The sequence below is a fragment of the Triturus cristatus genome, chromosome 11, assembly GCF_964204655.1.
Source record: "Triturus cristatus chromosome 11, aTriCri1.1, whole genome shotgun sequence".
NCBI classification, from domain to species: domain Eukaryota; kingdom Metazoa; phylum Chordata; class Amphibia; order Caudata; family Salamandridae; genus Triturus; species Triturus cristatus.
In genome coordinates, this window is record NC_140594.1 from 64,843,706 (window position 1) to 64,865,440 (window position 21,735).

At 50.1% G+C, this 21,735-nt stretch overlaps 1 protein-coding gene across 6 annotated transcripts in view; it reads right to left on the minus strand.

Moving 5' to 3' along the window:
- FBRSL1 (fibrosin like 1) overlaps positions 1-21,735 on the minus strand; it is a 1,300,479-nt gene that overhangs the window by 636,898 nt on the left and 641,846 nt on the right. For 5 of the 6 annotated variants that reach the window (XM_085635477.1, XM_085635475.1, XM_085635476.1 and 2 more), the window contains one exon: positions 6,299-6,403. In XM_085635477.1, the coding sequence (XP_085491603.1) occupies positions 6,299-6,403 (105 nt within the window). The remainder of the gene's footprint in view (positions 1-6,298; positions 6,404-21,735) is intronic. The other variant, XM_085635474.1, reaches the window with a different exon arrangement.

The window sequence follows — 21,735 nt, forward strand, 5'->3', positions numbered from 1 at the left end:
CATGTTGCCTTTCATGTCTCCTCTATCTCCTTCCACGTGTCTCCTAATTCAGTCTTTTCTCCTTTATATATTTTCATTCCTCCCTCTACTTTTTGCTGTATTCCTTACCTTTTCTTCCATTACTTTTCTCTGTTATTCCTTTCTTTATTCCATCCCTTCACCGCTCACTTTCTTCCCCTTTGCATTCTTTACTTTCCCTTTGAACTTCCTTTAGCTTTACCCCACATTCTCTTCTACACCCACTTGTATCTTGCCTCCATCCTTTATCTCATCCTTCTTACTGTACCTCTATGTTTTTCTTCTTCTACACTCTTCGTTCTCTCCTTTCCCCCCTTCCACATCCCCGCTCTGCTGCTGTAATCCATAAACTCCGAGGCTGTGAGTAGCTCCTCGTGCAATTTTTGATTTCTACAAAATGGCTCTGAGCCCCTTTCTATGCCAGAGATCCTTCAGGATAGGTAAGGTAGGCCTGGGCAACATGTTAATTACGCCCGAGTAACAGGAGTCATTTCAGTAACTGTGCGGTACTCTAGTGATGCGAAATTACTGAAATTAGGGGAATACTCTTGCTTGAGTAACTAAGAGTACTATGGGGCAAAAATCCCACCGCAGGAGCACAGGAACAACAAACTAAGAGAGGGCGCGCGGCGGCCGGCTACCGCTGCTCGTGTCCTGTAGCTTTTAGTTCTAGTTTCTTTCCGCAAAATGCATCCTCTGGTACATTTCTGGAGCAAGGGTGCATTTTGAACTAAGAAAACAGCACTAAATTCTGCATTTTGCTTCCCAAACAATTGCACATAAGCACAAGTAATTTTTAGGTAATTACGCTAGAGAGGATTACGCCAGTTATGCTCGCCCCTAAACCAAGGGTGGAAGTACCACCCTGCCAGGCTAGGTGCCGACTGCGTTACAGACACCTTTGCCCTGTAGGAATGTCGTGCATACTTACAAGGGCCCCATATGATGCTCCAGGTATCTGCATGCAGGGGTGGCACAACGTGCCCCCTTTCCCAGGCCAGCCCCCTTCTCAGGTTCGCGCTCGTTTGTGACAGATTACTATTCTTGGAGTACAGCCAGCCCTACTCAGAGGTGAGATACTATACCCACACTCTAAAATCCAACAACATTATTCGCGGACAGAGCCTGTTCAACCACACAGAATACGAGCTAGATTTCTGCACACTTAGAATCCTTCAGGGGTGACATTTGTGTGACACGGCCACTTGTCCTGTAGGGTGCATGGGTGTGGAAGAGATCAGAGAATCTACAGCACAATACTACTCTGCCCTAGAGTCTCCCTTTGCTTCAAGGAAACGAAGGAGGTCGGGGTGCCATCAAAGAGGTGGGGGTGCCAACAACCTGGTGGCCATCAATGCAGCATGGCCTCTTACCAACAGGTGCACCTGTCCACCTTTAGGAACCAGCCACTGGTGACCATTATCACAACATGGCCTCTTACCAGCAGGTGCATCTGGGCACCATTAGGAACCAGCCAGCGGTGATCATCATTTTGAAATGGCCTCTTACCAGCCGGTGCACCTGTCCACCTCTAGGAACCAGCCAATGGTGACCATCATTGTGACATCAGTGCCTAATTTGAGCCGGTGATTTCCGGTGTTCGGCACTGGCACTTAATTGTCTACACCACCACTTGCGACAGTCTGCCACAAGGTGGCGCTGTCTTGTTAATTTAGAGATGACCACAACAACAGTTACTTATTAATTCAATATACATAAAAAAGGACTATTACCTGCTGCTCAAGCCATTCTGATAGCTTTGGGGGCCTGAAATAGTGCGAATTGTCCCTCTTGTAGAAGAACTGTGACAGTTAGTAGTTTGGTAGTTTTTACTACCAGGGCGTAACAAAGGCCCCCGTGGGGCGGGGGGTGCAGGCTTACCCATACTGGAGTGGCCCCCCCTCAGCCCCTACTGATGTGAGCATATCTTGCAGGGGGGCCACCTCACGTTTTGTTACTCCCTGGGCAGCATGGAAGGGGCTATGTGCGGTGCAAGCTGCAGGGGCCTTTCACTAGCAGGTGGCTGCCTACTTCTAGCAGCCGGTTGTTGACTGTCATCGCCACATTGCCTTTTACCCACAGGTGCACCTGACCACCTCTAGTAAACCATCATTAAGAAATAGTTTTTTTTTTTTACCTTTTGCACACCTACCTACCTCTAGTGAGCCAGACAGTTTGCAACTGTCCTCGGCAACACAGAGTTGTACCAGCAGGCACCCCTGCTCCACAGTGACTTGTTTTTGCCCGCCCCTCCACCCGTTCGGAGCTGGCTTCTCTCCCCAGAACAAGAAGCACCTTTTGGCACCGCCACCCGTTTCAGAGAGCATCTACTGTCCATAGGTCTTCTGACAAGGGTCTATATATATATATATACACATTCTCTCTCATCAGCAAGTCTTCGAGAACGAACGAACACACACGAACACACACGAACACACACACACACACACACACACACACACACACACACACACACACACACACACACACACACACACACACACACACACACACACACACACACACACACACACACACACACACACACACACACACACACACACACACACACACACACACACACACACACACACACACACACACACACACACACACACACACACACACCCCCCACAAGGGTGCATTATATACTAAATCAGTAGCACAAAACGGTGCGTGATGGTTAGCTCTGTTCCCAAGGCCCTGAGTTTGGACTTTTAAGCAAACAAAATGTCACCTACATGCTGTGGTAATCTCGGGAATTTCATGTAACAAGTATAATGTGGAATGATGGAAATTACGCAGGATTACGCCGGTATAAATTAATTTTCACCTCGCCTGAGCGCAAGATTCAGAAACAGCATTGGTGATTTCCCTGAAACAAAGCCCCACAGCGCCTGGAAGTGCAGAAGTGCTGGCTCGAGAGCTGTGATAATCGTGATGGGTCCTCAAGGCCTGAGCAGATACAGTCCAATGAGAGACCAGAGGGCATCGGTGCTCACCTGCCTGCTAGTGGGACCTCCTCGGTGGCTAAATCTCAGTGCTTAATTTGTAAAAAATAACATAAGTGCCAGGGCTCTCATCAGGAGGCCATTTCAGCTTGCCTCACACACTGCCCTGCTATGCTGCCAAAGATAGTAAGATCACAACTACGAACCATCACACTCATGCATGTGTGAGAATTCGGACCATTTCAAGCCCCCAAAACTATAAGAATTGCTTGGGCGGCAGGTAATAGTCATTGTTAATGTATATTGAATGAATAATTAACTGTTGTTGTGGTCATCTCTAAATAAAGCAGAGAACACCACCTTGTGGCAGACTGTCACAAGTGCAGGTGTTGACAATTAAGTGCTGGTGCCGAGCACCGGAAAACACCGGCTCAAATTAAGCACTGCTAAATCCCATTTGATATGTGCAAAAAAGGGTGCTGCGTGGGCTCAATATGTCAGACACTGTCTTGGGGGAAGAGACTTTACCCAAACCCAGTGGGCTGTGTCCAACTCATTCGTACCCTCTCACATACGTTGGAATATCAGGCTGAGTTCAACCTTTTTTCCCAGTAGCCAGTCTGGTTTTGAAATTATGGGGTAACCAGTGGTAGCAGGAGGTACCTCTAGCTTGCCCTTTGGTACCGCTGGCACTGTTCTTGCTGCCCTGGTCTCAGAGGTCACGAAGACAGTCAGGGCTCCAGGAGCTCTCTTTATTGTACACTGCAGATCCTAGCCCCTCCCCCACCACATCTGCATCAAAGGGGAGGCCATTCAGCAACCAGGTATAACCAAATGGCATAGCCAAGTGATGTCACTGTGGGTCAAATGGTGCCTGATGCCACTCCTCTGCCACTATGGCGAGTCAACGTCTGTGTTTCAGGCGACTCAAAGGCTGGTCCAGCCACTCCACAACACTCGGACACCACCAATAAAAACAGCTGTCCTTCTGCCCCGGTGGCCATTTTCGTCAACGAGTGTGGCTGCCATGCAATGTTTGCAAGTTCTGTGCGCCAGTAATGTGCCGCGTGGCAAGAGAGCCCCTTGGCCCAGTAATGGGAGAGCCAGGGTCTTGTCCCCGCTGGACCACGAGCCTCCACGCTCAAGCATTTTCTGCCTTTCTTCCTTGTAACCATGCCCTAAAGATGCGGGGGAGCCACATTGGATGCTGACTTCAGCGCTGAACGCAAGTGGGGGTTCACTCTCCACGTGGCTGAATCACTACAGGATAACAGTGCCCCCTCCCCGGTTTTCTATAGGCGCGGTGGAACAAACTGGGCTCACAACCTGTGAGGATTAAAAGCACCACTTTTTTTTTTACAATGTTTCATTTAAATTACACTATAATTGTAGGGTATATTAAAAGAGGATTGCTTTCGAAAAGTGAAAACCTCTTACTGGACAATCCCACTGATTACCTATAAACTTTGTACCTGGTGCTACCTTTACACCGCCTGCTTTGGAGTGTGGCTCCAGGTGCTCGAGCGCTGTTGCTGCTAAGATGCAGAGTCCTAGTAACCATCATAGCAGGCAGGGTCCAGGCCCGCAGGGACCACATGGAGCATCCCCTCTGGAAATAGACACTACGCCCTCGTCACTATCAGGATCTAGGTAAAGCTGGATACAGGGTCTTTCTTACTTCCGTCTTCCTTCCTCCTTCCTGCTACTCCTTCTTTCATTTACTTTCTTCCCCCCAGGCTTCTGTCCCGGCATGCACCCCGTTGTACATACTGCCTTCCCTTCCCCTACTGCCTTCGTGTGTGTCCCTACTAACAGGACAGGAGAGCGGGCCCTAAAAAACAAGAGAGGAATCTGATCTGCAGGAGCTGTTTACTTAATAGGTACTGACGGGCACAGAAGTCCCAGTGCCACCCCTGGGGCACTCATGCCTGGCACCAAATATGCATTGACCTGGTAACGTTTATACCCACTGCACTCCTCTAGAGAACTCCTGAGGCAACGTCAGCATGTGCCCAAGATGTCTCTGGGCGCAAGCACACACTCTCGAATGACGTTGGCACCAGATGGCATGACCCACTTTAGAAGGGCAAGCCCGACCCCCCTTGTGTGAGTAGGCGCTTCTCACCACTAAAGGAAGGCGAACACCTCCCGCGCACTGACAACGAAGCCCCAAAGTACTCATGAATGCGCTCGATGGCAGGCCACGCGGGGCAGACGGGCAGGGCGGGCATACATGTCCTGCCAATGGTGCGCTGTCAGGACTTGGCTACTCCACAGACTGGCAGATGGCTGAGTAGAGACACCCGCACGGTCTGTGCCATGCTGGCATGTTAGCAAATCTAACATAACACAGCGTACTGATGGCGCCAGCGCTTGGAGGGTACAATGCCAGCAATGGTGCCAGTGCTTGGAGGGTACAGTGCCAACAACGCAGGGAGGAATGTGTTATCAGGGCACAGGCAGGCAGCCTGTACTGAAACATCACTTCCTGGCAGATTGGCAGAGTCTGGCAGGCGGGCACCTTTAGAAAACCAGAAAGGCCACAACAGAGTGAGTGGCATGCTAGCTTAGCATCACAGCGAGGAGGAAGCGACATACTGATGGCAGGGTGGGCACCGGTGAATATTCAAGGAGAGGAAAAAGAACACACTGTGTCCAGGAGGAGGAGGGTGGATAAGAAAGAGAGGTGAGGGGGAAACGGAAGTCAAGGCAGAAAGGACAAGAAATGTGAGAGGAGAGAAAGGCATGGGGTCAAAGGTGAGCACTGGCCTCTGAGGCAGACTGTTGCCATAAACTAAGAGAGAAAGGAGAGGGGTGGGGGAGTTTTATACTGGAATGAAAGATAGAAAGAGGGAGTGTCAGAAGGAGGGGGAGAGAAGGGAGAGATGGGTAATTATGGTGGGCAAGGGGGGGGCTGGAACCGAGTCTAAACAAGTGTCAGAACCCCGCCACTGATTGCAAAAGATAGATTTAGAAAAAGATGCATTTTCAGCTTTTTACGAAACTGACCTAAAGATTCAGGGCATCTCACATTTGCTGGTAGTAACTTCCAAAGTGTAGGAGAAAGCAATACTCGCACTTTTTACTTTTGTATCTTTACTTCCTCAGTTGCCTCCAGTGCACCCCACTCCACCATGTGTAGCTGCCCATCACACCACTTTACCTACTGCGTTAGGTCTGGTTCTGCATTGCGCAATATAGCGATTGAAGCCACGTTTGAGGAGCATTACAGCTATCATGAGCTACTAATAGAAGAAAGTCTATGGTACTTCTGTTATTGACCTCGGAAGGATGAAAGGCTGCATGAAATATGCTGCGTGAGTACTCACATCACTGAGGCGGTCGCGGGAGCTGCTCCGCTGGGAACTGGTGGCTCCGCGGATACTGTCATCCTCGCTGTTTCTGTTGCTCCGCCCAGTGGAGACTTTCATCTGCTGGGGAGACACAAGACAATGGACATTATTGTTGGTGCAAGCTCAGACCACCATCTTTGTATTTATCATGGACCGCTTCAGCGACCAGTGGCATCGAGGCCACTGGCTGAATGGCAAGCACATCTGTGTGGTGGACCAAGATTAGGAAAGAGATACACATTTCAGAGAACAAGTATATATTATCTTTTTATTGTGCTGATTTGTAACGAGGGCGGCTTCACAGCGCTAGTGAGTGGACATAAGTTCAGCTATTTTGGCTCTTCTTTTGTGGGACCTCGGATCAGTAGGGCCTAAGGCAGTGGTCTTCAAACTTTGTTGTGTTAAACTCCCTTGTGCCAACATTTTGCCCTCACCCAGTTCGACTGTTAATAGCTTCAACTAAAAATTACATCACAGCAGTGACTGACCTCTGAACACAAACATTTCACACAAAAATGAACATTTCTGCTCCTCCCCCAACAGGGGAGTTAAAAACAGGGTCTACGGTGGGTAACACATTATTAAAATCTGTTTAAATAGAAGTGAAGCGAGAGGGGTGCTGCTGTTTGCAGGATCTTATTTCAGACCGCTCCTTGTGCGCCTCTGAAAGCTGGCACACTGGGTGTCAACCCACCTCAGCCATGCCACAGGCCAGCCCTATTAGTCAGTTTCATCACTAAAAGCTCACATCCAGCCCCCTTACTGCAATATCCATCAACTCTCCCTTCTGGAAAGCCCTGCCCAGTTCTGTTTAAAAAAATAAATAATAATTCAGCTCTGTTTGGTCAAAGACAAGTTCAGTAACCCTCATTTCATGCACACCACCAGCCCTGAAAGCTCAGTCAATATGCCCTCTTAACATTTCCACCAGTCGCAATTAAAAAGCCCTACACATACCCCTCCTCCATAGCCAGTGCCTCTTTTTCAAAGCCACAGTTGCTAAGTTTCCCAACTCCATGTAAAACTATCTGGTGCTACTCAAGATTTTTTGCTAGACTTGAAGTCCTGGTGTCATAATGGTAGACTAGACTGCAAGTCACAGCATGCAAGGAAAAAGCTTCGGAGCAGTTATGCGTGGAGGTGGCAAACTTGACAGGCCTTCAAAGCACCCCCCAGGCCACATAGTAAAAAGCCACACACACTTCATTTCAAAGTCTATTCCCCTCCAAGCACCATCCAAGACATCACCCACCCCTCGTTTCAATCTAGACCTCAGGTCTCTGCAAATTAACAGAGTGACGTAATCTCAGAATCCCGTCAGTGTATGTGTTATCACTGCAAATCAGACTAAAAAGTCTGCAAGCAGCAAAACAACGTTTTGTGAAGTACTTTTATTGCAAAATGTTTCGGGCTTCCTGCCCACCTTTTCTTCCTCATGGAGTTTCCATTGATTTATCTGCAATGGGCATTCAAGAACAATCCATATGCGGTGAAAGCCTCACTTCTTTAAAAAAAAAAATCAACCAACATCCCATAATGACAAGAATAGGATATATAATAAATCATTATAACCTTCGAATAAGTGTCACTGTTGTGGAAATCACATATCCCAGAGCTGCCATGTTTCCCAGGTCCATGCGTGATGTGTTGCTACAGTCTGGGTTTCTTCCTTTGAATTTTGAGACCTGTAGTTCTATTTTATGATTGAATAAACAAGAGTATAAATCCCAGAATTCAAAAAAGAAATCTGCACTGGAGCAGCATATCACACAGGGACCTGGAAAACACGGCAGGGGCGAAGGGGACTTGTGCTCCCCTTCAGATGACTTCCCAAATTGTGTCACCACCCTAGTCCAGCTCCCCAACATACTAACCTTGCTCTGACCCATCAGGAAAAGCAGTTCTGCTACTAGCGCTTGCTGGGGTCACAATAAGCACTTTGTGCAGTGTCCAGATTCCAATCTTTTTATGTTCTAGATTCTCATTCCTGAGGCTCACTTTATCCTAGGACCTGAGCCTGACCCTCACTGGAAGGTTGGAAATAATCCAAAGTGCTATTTCATGCGGCTCATGGAAACAAGGAGTGGTCCATGGAAACAAAGAGTGGTCCATGGAAACAAAGAGTGGTCCATGGAAACAAAGAGTGGTCCATGGAAACAAAGAGTGGTCCATGGAAACAAAGAGTGGTCCATGGAAACAAAGAGTGGTCCATGGAAACAAAGAGTGGTCCATGGAAACAAAGAGTGGTCCATGGAAACACAGAGTGGTCCATGGAAACAAAGAGCGCTTCATGGAAACAAAGAGCGGTCGGTGGATGGAAACAAGATGGGGTCCCTGGATATAACAAGGAGGGTTCCATGGAAACAACAAGTGGTCTGTGGAAACAACAAGTGGTCCATGGAAACAACAAGTGGGCCATGGAAACAACAAGTGGGCCATGGAAACAACAAGTGGGCCATGAAAACAACAAGTGGTCCATGGAAACAACAAGTGGTCCATGGAAACAACAAGTGGTCCATGGAAACAACAAGTGGTCCATGGAAACAACAAGTGGTCCATGTAGGAGAGTAGGGTCTGCAATCCTATGATCACCCAGATTTTTTGCTTTTGCTTCATTGGTTTACGACTTTCCCCGGCTGCGGGCCTGCCAATCAGACCCACAGCCTAGCTGGTCTCTCTCGAGATTAACACACATGTACATTAGGTGCATCCACTAATTGGAACTGGGCCGCCTTATCAGTCCCTGTATCAGCATACCACAGGTATCCAGGGCATCGGTGTACCCAGGGCCTACCAGGGGCTGCAGCATGTATTGTGCCACCCCTGGATGGCCGCCCAAATCTGACACAACTGGCTGCACGACAGCTGGGGCAAGGTGGTGTAATCACCCGTTGCTGTAGGTGTAGTATTCCTATACCTAACCCGAAGATGGACGCATGGATTCCTGCCAGTCACTCCTATGGCAGGCCTTATCAATCCTGAAGGCAGAGTGCTGGGAATCATGTGAGATGGTGCTCTGGCGCGAGCTGAGCCCGTCGACGGCTTGCGGAACCAAATCCTAATAGCCGTTCCATGGTGACGCGGGCCAACTCCTTTTAAATGCATTATAACCCTTGCGGTTATTTGCTAACTTTGGCATCGCATCACCCAAACATGTCGAGTAAGGTGTCATACGAATTGGAATACGAACCCCTCGCCAGTTCTGGCGACGGGGTTAGCATTCCACCCTTCTAGTGGGACACGACATGGAAGTAACCTTGAACCCCGGTTAAAGTTGACTCAAGCCTCAGCATCACAAAATGAATGCTGCCACCAGACACAAGTCTGACCTCCTGCTGCTGGGAGACCTTCCAGCGAGGGGAGCTTGGACAAAGGGTTTCCTGTCAAGGGCGGTGTTAGCACCATCCCAGACAGGGTTTGTGTATCCCAGGTAGGCAGGGCTGAAAGGAAGGTGATTGCAAGTGGCACCCCGGTGCTCACTGTGCATAGCCCGGCTCAAACCAGCTTCGGGGCCACACCAGCCCCTGAGCTGGGGCGAAACCGGACAAAGGATAGGGGTGTAACCACCCCCCTCCTGGCCCCACCCATAGGTAGGACCTAGTCACGGGCCAGCCCCTTTTCTTAGAATAAAGGTAGGAGCGAGTCCCCTTCCCAAATTGGATAATTCTGAATCTTGAACTACTTTCCACGAAAGGAACTCTTGACTATTTCTGAAGACTCTCCCTTGTGGCTAAGGAGTAGCCACCCTGCACCAGCAGGCACCACCTAAGCGCTTGCGGTTTGCTGTACGTCTCTCCCACGGATCAAGACTGCCCAGCTCGACGAGACCCGGGTTCCCTGCCATCTCTGACCTCTACCTACATCATCAGCCCAGCTGAGATTCGTAGGTGTGACGAGACCTGCGGGACCGGCCATCTTCAGAACCTGCACGACGCTTATCTAGCACGCCCACCGAGGGACCCTCGAGTGAGTGCACCTAGGGTTTGAGAAGCCCTAACCCTGAGCGGCTCCAGCACCGAAGTCTGCCTCCCCAGCATCCACGAGATCTGCGTGGGGGCCCTTCTGCTCCTTACTGCTCACCGCGTTGTCCGACCACTCGCCGACCGGCTTGTGGCCCTCTTCACGATGCACCACGACAGACTTTCATCACTGGTCTGGTTGCTCCAGACTGGCTCTTGCTCCCCTTCAACGGAGGAGTACCTCGGACCCTCCTGGTCCACTCCCGACGCCATCTTGACTCCACCGCGTGGGTTTGCCACTGCCAAGACCTGCTGCCCCATTCCTGGGCCCAGCATCATCGACAGCAGACACCTTCGTGGGACAGCTCGCCCTCCCTCCGGGTCGCCGCCGCGCCTCCTGGTCCAAGGAACAGCCGAGTCCGACGTCATCCACTCACCTGGTCGAGGTGACTTCAGCCGGTACCTTCCTGGTACCCACACGATCGCTGGCTAGCGGTTGAGAACTGAGTCCCCTCTGCTTTCAGGTTTCCTTCATCACCGATCCAGGCTTGGATCTCTCTGAACATCGACACTGGTCGCCTGCCAGCAACTTCTTCTTTCAGGCTCCTGAGACTACAACGAGGACTCCCGACATCTTGCTGAACCCCACGCATCCGCAGCCTCGGGGCTAGGTAACTCGAGCATCTCGGTGCTCCATCGTAGGTTCACTCTACAAGTGTCCAGTTCCTTTTTCGTTTAGTCCCACTGATCAGATTCCTCCGGAATCAGTAACTTTAAACTATCCAACCTTTCCCATTCCACTTGCAGTGTAAATGGTTTCGTGCCCTTCGGGCACTTGTGTAAATTGTGCAACCAGAAGTATTTTCATAAGAGTTTTGTAGTGTGCTTAGCTCCCTGACTCATAAAGAGCCAGGGTAGTCTTGTTATAAATAAATATCCTTTATTTTCATAACAACTTGTGTGGTGTCCTTTCACTTGGTATTCAAGGGGTATATGTGATGGTAAACAGCTGGCTTAACACGCCCTCTAGAGTTTAGCCTAAAGACTGCTCGTATCCACGCTACTAGGATAGCTGGTCTATAAGGTTGACTTACAACCAATCATCAATAAGGGTCGTTTGGAATGATACACAGTGATCACTAGAATAGTGAGCACTACATATCAGGCCAACTTCTCACATTGGTGAGCAGCGGTTGGGATTTGAGCTTGCTGTTGGTTACCACACACGTATCCTAAGAATATCAAAGTGAAAGATCACATAAGTACCCAGGTACATATAACTTAGCTTAGAATACTCTGAGTTCTACCGAACCAGCTGTTGTAGTGTAACAGGGCTTAGCACACCCTGACTACAACTCTTAGCAAGGGATCAGTAGGTAAACAAATAGTGTAGGTAGGTGCATCACTTACACCTCACTAGAAGCATGTCGGTCCACGGAGAGTCTGCGGAGACTCCCTTAGTGGTCAGTGACCTTCCACAGGTCGTGTCACGATATGCAGCTCTTAGCTTCAAGGAGATGAGACAACTGTGGGCCTCCAGGAAGCTAAACCAGGGTTCTAACCCTACCATCGCATTTCTGATAGGTCTCTTAGAGACGTACGATGCTAGGAGGTCCTCTAACACAGGTCCCCCCAATGCTGATGGGAACATGCCTCCCTTAGAGGGAACCCTTGGTGACCCAGACCTCGACCTCCATACAGAGGAGGAAGACGAGGAGGAGTTATCAGGAGACGAGGCAAACAAAGGGCCAGTGGTAGTCGGCAGGCTTACGAGGACCAACTTAAGCAGGCATGAGAATGGAACCGGGGGAGCCCCGGCCCCACGCTCAAGCAGGCCTAACATTGGGAACGGACGAGCTAGGTCTCTCTCCAGAGGCTCTAACAGATCTGTTCGTACACATGTCTCTCAGGCATCTTCTCAGAGAGGAATGACGTCCCCTCAGAGAAGGGAGCATGAAGCGAAGATGAGGGAAGTCAATCTAAGGATCGAGCGGGAAGAACTTGCCCTCGCCAAAGAAAGACTTGCCTTAGCCCGAGAGCAGAAATTAAGTGGGTTAGATCCCACTGGTGGCAGCATTCTCATTAGAGAGAAAGACAGGGGTATAGATACTAGACACCTGAGTAAAATAGTGCCCCCCTTTAAACAAGGGGACGACATCCACAAGTGGATAACTGCTTTGGAGAGGGCCTGCACTGTCCAGTGTGTCCCCCAAAGTCAGTGGGCAGCTATACTGTGGCTCTCCTTTGAAGGTAAAGGACGAGACAAGCTCCTCACTACTATAGCTGAGGATGCGAACAACTACCAAGTCCTGAAGAATACACTGATTGATGGGTTCGGCTTAACCACCGAGCAGTACCGGGTGCTGTTCAGGGACACCCAGAAAATTCAGTCTCAGGATTGGACTGACTTTGTCGATTGTGCCACTAAGGCTTTGGAGGGCTGGTTGCTGGGTAGCAAGGTTACTGATTACACAGGATTGTACAATCTTATCATGAGAGAACAGATTTTAAACAACTGTCAGAACCAATTGTTGCATCAGCACCTTGTCGACTCGGATCTGACCTCTCCCCAAGAATTGGGAAAGAAGGCAGACAGATGGGTCAGAACAAGGGTCAAGCAGAACCAGACTCAGAACCAGGGTGGTCAGAAGAAAGCAGACCAAAAGGGTAGTAACAAGAACGAACAAAATGACCAGAAGTCTTCGACAGGTCCCCAACAAACTAAAGAGGGTGGGGGTCAGGCTTCACAGAAGAAGAAGACTCAAGAAGGCCAGTCAAAAAAGTGGTGCCAATACTGTAAAAGTAAGACTCACTGGTTTAGTGAGTGCACCAAGAAAGGAGGGCAAACTCCTGCCACTGCAGCCCCTAAGGCACCTGCACCCCCTAGTACAGTCAGCAGTGGTAGTGCGCCTCCCAAGGCATTAGTTGGGTTAATCTTGGGAACCGAGGGGAGTGACGACTTAGTCGGCACGCTCACTCAGGCCGTCCTTGTCTGTACAGGGGATATGGATATGTCCCCTGGTGCCAGTCCCAATACTTTGGGCAAATACAGACAGACACCTTTGATCAATGGAAAAGTGGCTCAGGCCTACAGGGACACTTGTGCCAGTGTCACCATGGCGACGCCTAACTTTGTGGACCCTGGACAGATCATGCTAGGTACCGATTACCTAGTGACCAATGCCAGCAATGTCACTACCAATCACAGTATGGCAGTTGTTGATTTCTCCTGGGGAGGGGTAAGTGGCCCGAAAAAGGTTGTGGTTAGTTCAGACCTCCCCGTAGAATGTCTGTTGGGCAAGGATTTGGAAACCTCACAATGATCAGAAGTGGAGCAGAGGACTCACATGGAAATGTTAGGCTTGCCAGCACATGTCCTTGCTGTGACCAGGTCACAGGCCAAAAGATGCCCCACTGAACAGGTGCTGGATCCTGGAAGAACGGACCAGACACCTTCCAAGAAAAGGAGCAGTAAGGGTAAGGCTTCGCCTTCCCCCTTGCCCCAGGTCGTGGATCAAGTCTCTGAGGAGGCTGACCTTAAAGAACTGAGGGAAACTGAGCCGAAAGAGCTTGAACCTGGTCAGCTTGAGTTTCTGGGCTCAGGGGGACCCTCCAGGGAAGACCTGGGGAAGGCACAGTTAGACTGCCCCTCACTTGAACCCCTCAGACAGCAGGCTGCTGCTGAGGCTGCAGGGAACGCCACAGGTACCCACAAAGTGTACTGGGACGATGGACTCCTGTACTCCGAGGCAAGAGACCCCAAGCCTGGCGCGACCAGGAGGCTGGTCGTCCCCTTGTCTCTGAGAGGTTTCCTCCTTACCTTGGCCCACGAGATTCCCCTTGCAGGTCACTTAGGCCAGAATAAGACTTGGGACAGAATTGTTCCACACTTTCACTGGCCCCACATGTCTGAAGATACGAAGGAGTTTTGCCGCTCCTGTGTCACTTGCCAAGCCAGTGGTAAGTCAGGTGGCACGACAAAGGCCCCCCTTATACCACTACCGGTGGTGGGGGTACCCTTTGAACGAGTGGGGATCGACATTGTCGGACCAATGGAACCCCAGACAGCATCAGGGCACAAGTTTATACTGGTGGTGGTGGACCACGCCACCAGGTATCCTGAAGCTATTCCCCTTAGGACCACTACAGCACCTGTTGTGGCACGAGCCCTAGTTGGAGTGTTCTCCAGAGTGGGCTTCCCTAAGGAGGTTGTCTCAGACAGAGGTGCAAACTTCATGTCGGGATATCTGACTGCTATGTGGAAGGAGTGTGGTGTCAACTACAAATTCACCATACCCTATCACCCACAATGCAATGGGCTTGTTGAGAGATTCAACAGGACCCTCAAAGGGATGATTCATGGACTACCTGAAAAGCTTCGGCGGAGATGGGATGTCCTGATACCCTGCCTCTTGTTCTCCTACAGAGAGGTCCCGCAGAAGGGGGTTGGCTACAGCCCTTTTGAACTTCTGTTCGGACATCCTGTAAGGGGACCCCTTTGTTTGGTAAAGGAAGGATGGGAGAGACCTCTCAAAAAGCCGGCATCAAACATTGTGGACTATGTGCTCGGTCTCCGCTCGCGGATGGCTGAGTACATGGAAAAGGCATCTAAAAACCTTGAGGCGAGCCAAGAATTACAAAAAGCTTGGCACGACCAAAAGGCTGTCCTGACTGTGTATCAGCCTGGGCAGAAGGTGTGGGTGCTGGAGCCAGTGGCCCCAGCAGCACTCAAAGACAAATGGTCTGGGCCCCACACGATCATTGAGCAAAAGGGAGAGGTCACCTACTTGGTAGACCTGGGAACTCCCCGGAGCCCCCACAGGGTGCTCCATGTAAACAGGCTCAAGGCATATGTCGACAGGGAGGGCATGGGCTTGCTCATGGCCACAGATGAGGGACAGGAGGAGGAGAGTGACCCTCTCCCGGACCTGCTCTCTCAGAACCCTGACGATGGATCAGTAGATGGTGTTGTCTTTTGTGGCAGCCTCTCTGGACATCAACAAAAGGATTGTAAACAGGTTCTTCAATCCTTTCGACATATGTTCTCTCTGACACCCAGTCAGACCAATTGGTGTACCCATGAGGTCGACACTGGGGACAGTCTGCCCGTAAAGAGTAAAATCTATCGACAGCCTGATCATGTCAGAGACTGCATCAAGACAGAGGTGCAGAAAATGTTGGAGCTGGGAGTCATTGAGCCCTCGGACAGCCCCTGGGCTAGTCCCGTAGTTCTCGTGCCGAAACCTCACACCCAGGGCTGTAAGAAAGAGATGAGGTTTTGCGTGGACTACAGAGGCCTCAATGCAGTCACTAAGACTGACGCCCACCCGATACCGAGAGCAGACGAACTTATAGACCGGTTGGCTTCAGCCAACTACTTAAGTACATTTGACCTGACAGCTGGGTATTGGCAAATCAGGTTAGCTGAGGAGGCCAAGCCCAAAACAGCATTTTCTACCCCGGGTGGGCATTACCAGTTCGTGGTAATGCCCTTTGGTTTGAAAAATGCACCTGCCACCTTCCAAAGGCTGGTGAATCGAGTTCTCACTGGGTTGGACGGCTTCTGCGCGGCGTATCTGGACGATATTGCTGTCTTTAGTTCCACCTGGGAGGATCACCTGGTCCACCTGAGGAAAGTGTTAGAGGCCCTGCAAAAGGCAGGCCTCACTATCAAGGCCACTAAGTGCCAGATAGGGCAGACACAGGTTGTATACCTGGGCCACCTTGTAGGTGGAGGCCAGGTTCAGCCATTGGAGAGCAAAATACAGGCCATACAGGACTGGGCTCCTCCAACCACCCAGACTCAGGTTCGAGCTTTCTTGGGCCTGACTGGTTATTACCGGAAGTTTGTCAGAAATTATGGCTCCATTGTGACCCCGCTAAACGATCTGACAAGTAAGAAGATGCCAAAAAAAGTTCAGTGGACAGCCAGCTGTCAAAAGGCATTCGATGACCTAAAGCAGGCCATGTGCACAGCGCCTATCCTGAAGAGTCCAGACTACTCCAAAACATTCATTGTCCAAACAGACGCTTCGGAGTTGGGTGTGGGAGCTGTTCTATCTCAGCTGAATTTTGATGGTCATGACCAGCCCGTAGCTTTCATTAGCAGGAGGCTGACCCCCAGAGAGAAGAATTGGTCAGCTATTGAGAGGGAGGCCTTTGCTGTGGTTTGGGCCCTGAAGAAGTTGAGGCCATACTTGTTTGGCACTCACTTCAAGATTCAGACCGACCATAAGCCCCTCTTGTGGCTAAATCAGATGAAGGGTGAAAACCCCAAACTACTTAGGTGGTCCATTTCCCTACAGGGGATGGACTTCACAGTGGAGCATAGACCTGGCACTGATCATGGCAATGCAGATGGGCTCTCCAGGTATTTCCACTTAGAGCAAGAAGACTCACCTGGTCAAGGTTAGCTTATTGTCCCAAAGTTTGGGGGCGGGTCATGTAGGAGAGTAGGGTCTGCAATCCTATGATCACCCAGATTTTTTGCTTTTGCTTCATTGGTTTACGACTTTCCCCGGCTGCGGGCCTGCCAACCAGACCCACAGCCTAGCCGTTCTCTCTCGAGATTAACACACATGTACATTAGGTGCATCCACTAATTGGAACTGGGCCGCCTTATCAGTCCCTGTATCAGCATACCACAGGTATCCAGGGCATCGGTGTACCCAGGGCCTACCAGGGGCTGCAGCATGTATTGTGCCACCCCTGGATGGCCGCCCACAACTGGCACAACTGGCTGCACGACAGCTGGGGCAAGGTGGTGTAATCACCCGTTGCTGTAGGTGTAGTATTCCTATGCCTAACCCGAAGATGGACGCATGGATTCCTGTCAGTCACTCCTATGGCAGGCCTTATCAATCCTGAAGGCAGAGTGCTGGGAATCATGTGAGATGGTGCTCTGGCGCGAGCTGAGCCCGTCGACGGCTTGCGGAACCAAATCCTAATAGCCGTTCCATGGTGACGCGGGCCAACTCCTTTTAAATGCATTATAACCCTTGTGGTTATTTGCTAACTTTGGCATCGCATCACCCAAACATGTCGAGTAAGGTGTCATACGAATTGGAATACGAACCCCTCACCAGTTCTGGCGACGGGGTTAGCATTCCACCCTTCTAGAGGGACACGACATGGAAGTAACCTTGAACCCCGGTTAAAGTTGACTCAAGCCTCAGCATCACAAAATGGATGCTGCCACCAGACACAAGTCTGACCTCCTGCTGCTGGGAGACCTTCCAGCGAGGGGAGCTTGGACAAAGGGTTTCCTGTCAAGGGCGGTGTTAGCACCATCCCAGACAGGGTTTGTGTATCCCAGGTAGGCAGGGCTGAAAGGAAGGTGATTGCAAGTGGCACCCCGGTGCTCACTGTGCATAGCCCGGCTCAAACCAGCTTCGGGGCCACACCAGCCCCTGAGCTGGGGCGAAACCGGACAAAGGATAGGGGTGTAACCACCCCCCTCCTGGCCCCACCCATAGGTAGGACCTAGTCACGGGCCAGCCCCTTTTCTTAGAATAAAGGTAGGAGCGAGTCCCCTTCCCAAATTGGATAATTCTGAATCTTGAACTACTTTCCACGAAAGGAACTCTTGACTATTTCTGAAGACTCTCCCTTGTGGCTAAGGAGTAGCCACCCTGCACCAGCAGGCACCACCTAAGCGCTTGCGGTTTGCTGTACGTCTCTCCCACGGATCAAGACTGCCCAGCTCGACGAGACCCGGGTTCCCTGCCATCTCTGACCTCTACCTACATCATCAGCCCAGCTGAGATTCGTAGGTGTGACGAGACCTGCGGGACCGGCCATCTTCAGAACCTGCACGACGCTTATCTAGCACGCCCACCGAGGGACCCTCGAGTGAGTGCACCTAGGGTTTGAGAAGCCCTAACCCTGAGCGGCTCCAGCACCGAAGTCTGCCTCCCCAGCATCCACGAGATCTGCGTGGGGGCCCTTCTGCTCCTTACTGCTCACCGCGTTGTCCGACCACTCGCCGACCGGCTTGTGGCCCTCTTCACGACGCACCACGACAGACTTTCATCACTGGTCTGGTTGCTTCAGACTGGCTCTTGCTCCACTTCAACGGAGGAGTACCTCGGACCCTCCTGGTCCACTCCCGACGCCATCTTGACTCCACCGCGTGGGTTTGCCACTGCCAAGACCTGCTGCCCCATTCCTGGGCCCAGCATCATCGACAGCAGACACCTTCGTGGGACAGCTCGCCCTCCCTCCGGGTCGCCGCCGCGCCTCCTGGTCCAAGGAACAGCCGAGTCCGACGTCATCCACTCACCTGGTCGAGGTGACTTCAGCCGGTACCTTCCTGGTACCCACACGATCGCTGGCTAGCGGTTGAGAACTGAGTCCCCTCTGCTTTCAGGTTTCCTTCATCACCGATCCAGGCTTGGATCTCTCTGAACATCGACACTGGTCGCCTGCCAGGAACTTCTTCTTTCAGGCTCCTGAGACTACAACGAGGACTCCCGACATCTTGCTGAACCCCACGCAGCCGCAGCCTCGGGGCTAGGTAACTCGAGCATCTCGGTGCTCCATCGTAGGTTCACTCTACAAGTGTCCAGTTCCTTTCTCGTTTAGTTCCACTGATCGGATTCCTCCGGAATCAGTAACTTTAAACTATCCAACCTTTCCCATTCCACTTGCAGTGTAAATGGTTTCGTGCCCTTCGGGCACTTGTGTAAATTGTGCAACCAGAAGTATTTTCATAAGAGTTTTGTAGTGTGCTTAGCTCCCTGACTCATAAAGAGCCAGGGTAGTCTTGTTATAAATAAATATCCTTTATTTTCATAACAACTTGTGTGGTGTCCTTTCACTTGGTATTCAAGGGGTATATGTGATGGTAAACAGCTGGCTTAACACGCCCTCTAGAGTTTAGCCTAAAGACTGCTCGTATCCACGCTACTAGGATAGCTGGTCTATAAGGTTGACTTACAACCAATCATCAATAAGGGTCGTTTGGAATGATACACAGTGATCACTAGAATAGTGAGCACTACATATCAGGCCAACTTCTCACAGTCCATGGAAAAAACAAGTGGTCCATGGAAACAACAAGTGGTCCATGGAAACAACAAGTGATCCATGGAAACAAGTAGTCCATGGAAACAACAAGTGGTCCATGGAAACGCATAGACCATGGGAACTACGAGTGGTCCATAGAAATTATGAGTGGTCTACAGAAACGACGAGTGGTCCACAGAAACAACGAGTGGTTCACCTGCAATAACTAGAGTCCCAATGCAAAAGTAAGCAATCATTATTACACAAACAAACAGATTAATGAATTGTTAAACCTACAACTCTTCCAATAATGTATCTAGAAGTTTTAGATGCTTTGGAAACCACTGTGACCTGAACTTTGGTGCAATAATAGATCTGCCATCCATGTCATTCTAAGAAATCATGTTGGAGTTACAGAGGCGCAGAATACTGCTGCCCAGGACTGTAGTGGAGAGGGCAGATATGCCCTTGGTATCACTCCAGTTTCTCTTCCTGTCCATTTAGATGAGGCTTCTATAAGGCAGTAACCCCTCTTCACAAAGCCGTGTCGTTACCTTCTCCATACTATCAGAAGAAACTGTTTACATTTAGTCTATGTTTTTCCTGCATGGAGAAAAGGGTCCAAGGGCAGTGGAGCATTGAATCTATTGGGTCACAAGCAGGAAGCTCCCCGATACTAACAACCGGAAATGGACAGGAGGGCCTTGAAAAGGGTCCACAGACAGTGAAGCATTCAATGTACTGGGGCACAAGCAGGGAACTCCCCACTACTAAAAACTGGGAATGGACACAAGAGCCTTGAAAAGGGTCCTACCCTGGATTTGACCAAGAAAGGTTGTGGGTTCTGTCTTTTTAACTGCAGTGGGGATATCTCTGTGTTTGTTGGTCTTACACAAGTCATCACAGAACAGCAAGCACACTCAAACAAGTGTTGATTGGAAGTGAGTGGCAGAAAGCCTGTGTGCGCAGATTATGTGGATGTGTGAGAGGCTCAAGGACACTGCAGTGTTGCAGCCCAGGCAAATAAGAACTCCAACAGATAGGACCGGATTTCTGCTTCTGGTGTGCCCACCTGAATGTATTGGTCTTCCACTTGTTCTCTGGAATTGCGTTAAGGAAACTGATGTGTACAACTGCGCAATGGAACCCACAGATCCCTGCAGTTGAGTTGTCTCGCCGTAAAGCCACCCTTGCTGCACTATCTTGGAAAGCAGGTTCTTCATTGTTACGTTGTTTAGTAGTGGAGGAGACACACGTCTCTGCCCAGTGCAGACCATCAGTGAAAGGATTCTATTACGAAACGTATAGAATTCCTGATGTGCTATATGTAAGGTACGTTGACATCAGCTGGAGAAACATCACAACGGCGCCCAAACCACCCCTGACATTAATATTTACGAATGGATATGAGGGCAATACAAGTAAATTAAAACTGAGGAGACCGCGGTTTAAAAAAAAAAACGCCCTCAAGCCAGCTCCACTTTCTGCAAAACACTGAAGCATGAAGTTTCTTCCACCCAAATATTTTAGGTCCCGCCACCTAACAGCAGAATAGATTGCAGAGTGGCTCCCTCAATTCCACCCATAGTCCCTTTTTGTGACAAACAGCATACCATTTACCATACAAAGGAGAATAATTTCTCTTGAAAGAGGGCCCTTTTCCCCTGGAATTAATGACATTTTAGGAGTCAAAATAAGTTTTTATACAGCCAGGCCATGGGGTACACATGCTCTTAAGGTACACACCTAGAACAGCAACTGTACCAGTCTATCGAATATTATTGTCAACATATGAGCTCCACTGGTGCAGTTTTCAACAAGCATTGGCAAAGTCAATAGGTCACTTGCATACAAGAGCTATTGGCTTTGACAATATGTTTAGCCATAGTATACACCAGAGTGGCAGCTGTTCAGCATGGCTTAAGGTTAGTGGCGTAAACAAGAGGGGTGTGGAGTGGAGTTTCGTAAAGTGGAGTAGAGTGGAGTGGAGTGGAGTGGAGTGGCGTAGAATGGTGTAGAGTTTGAGTGGAGTAAAGTGAAATGACATGGAGTGCCGTGGAGGGAGTAGAGTATCAGAGTGGAGTGGCATATTGGGGAGGAGAGTGTCAGATTGAAGAAGGGTGTCATAGAGTGGAGCAGCACAGAGGGCTGTAGAGTGGAGTGGGGTAGAGTGGAGCACAGCTTTCTGGGTTCCTAACGACATCTTGAGGAAATTCAGAAAGCCTCCCTTGGAAGGCCTGTTTACAGAAATCCAGTGCTGGCGGAAGAACACCGTAAACATGGGTTGGGCAAGGGAGGGGATGAGCTGGAGTTGGACAGTCTAAAACAAATAGAGACAGCAAATAGAAAGCCAGAAAATGTGAGTTACAAACCACAAAGCCAGTGGTAAACAGCAGGCGTAATGCATTCCTAGGAAGCTTTCTGAATGCCCCCAAGATGTTGTTAGGA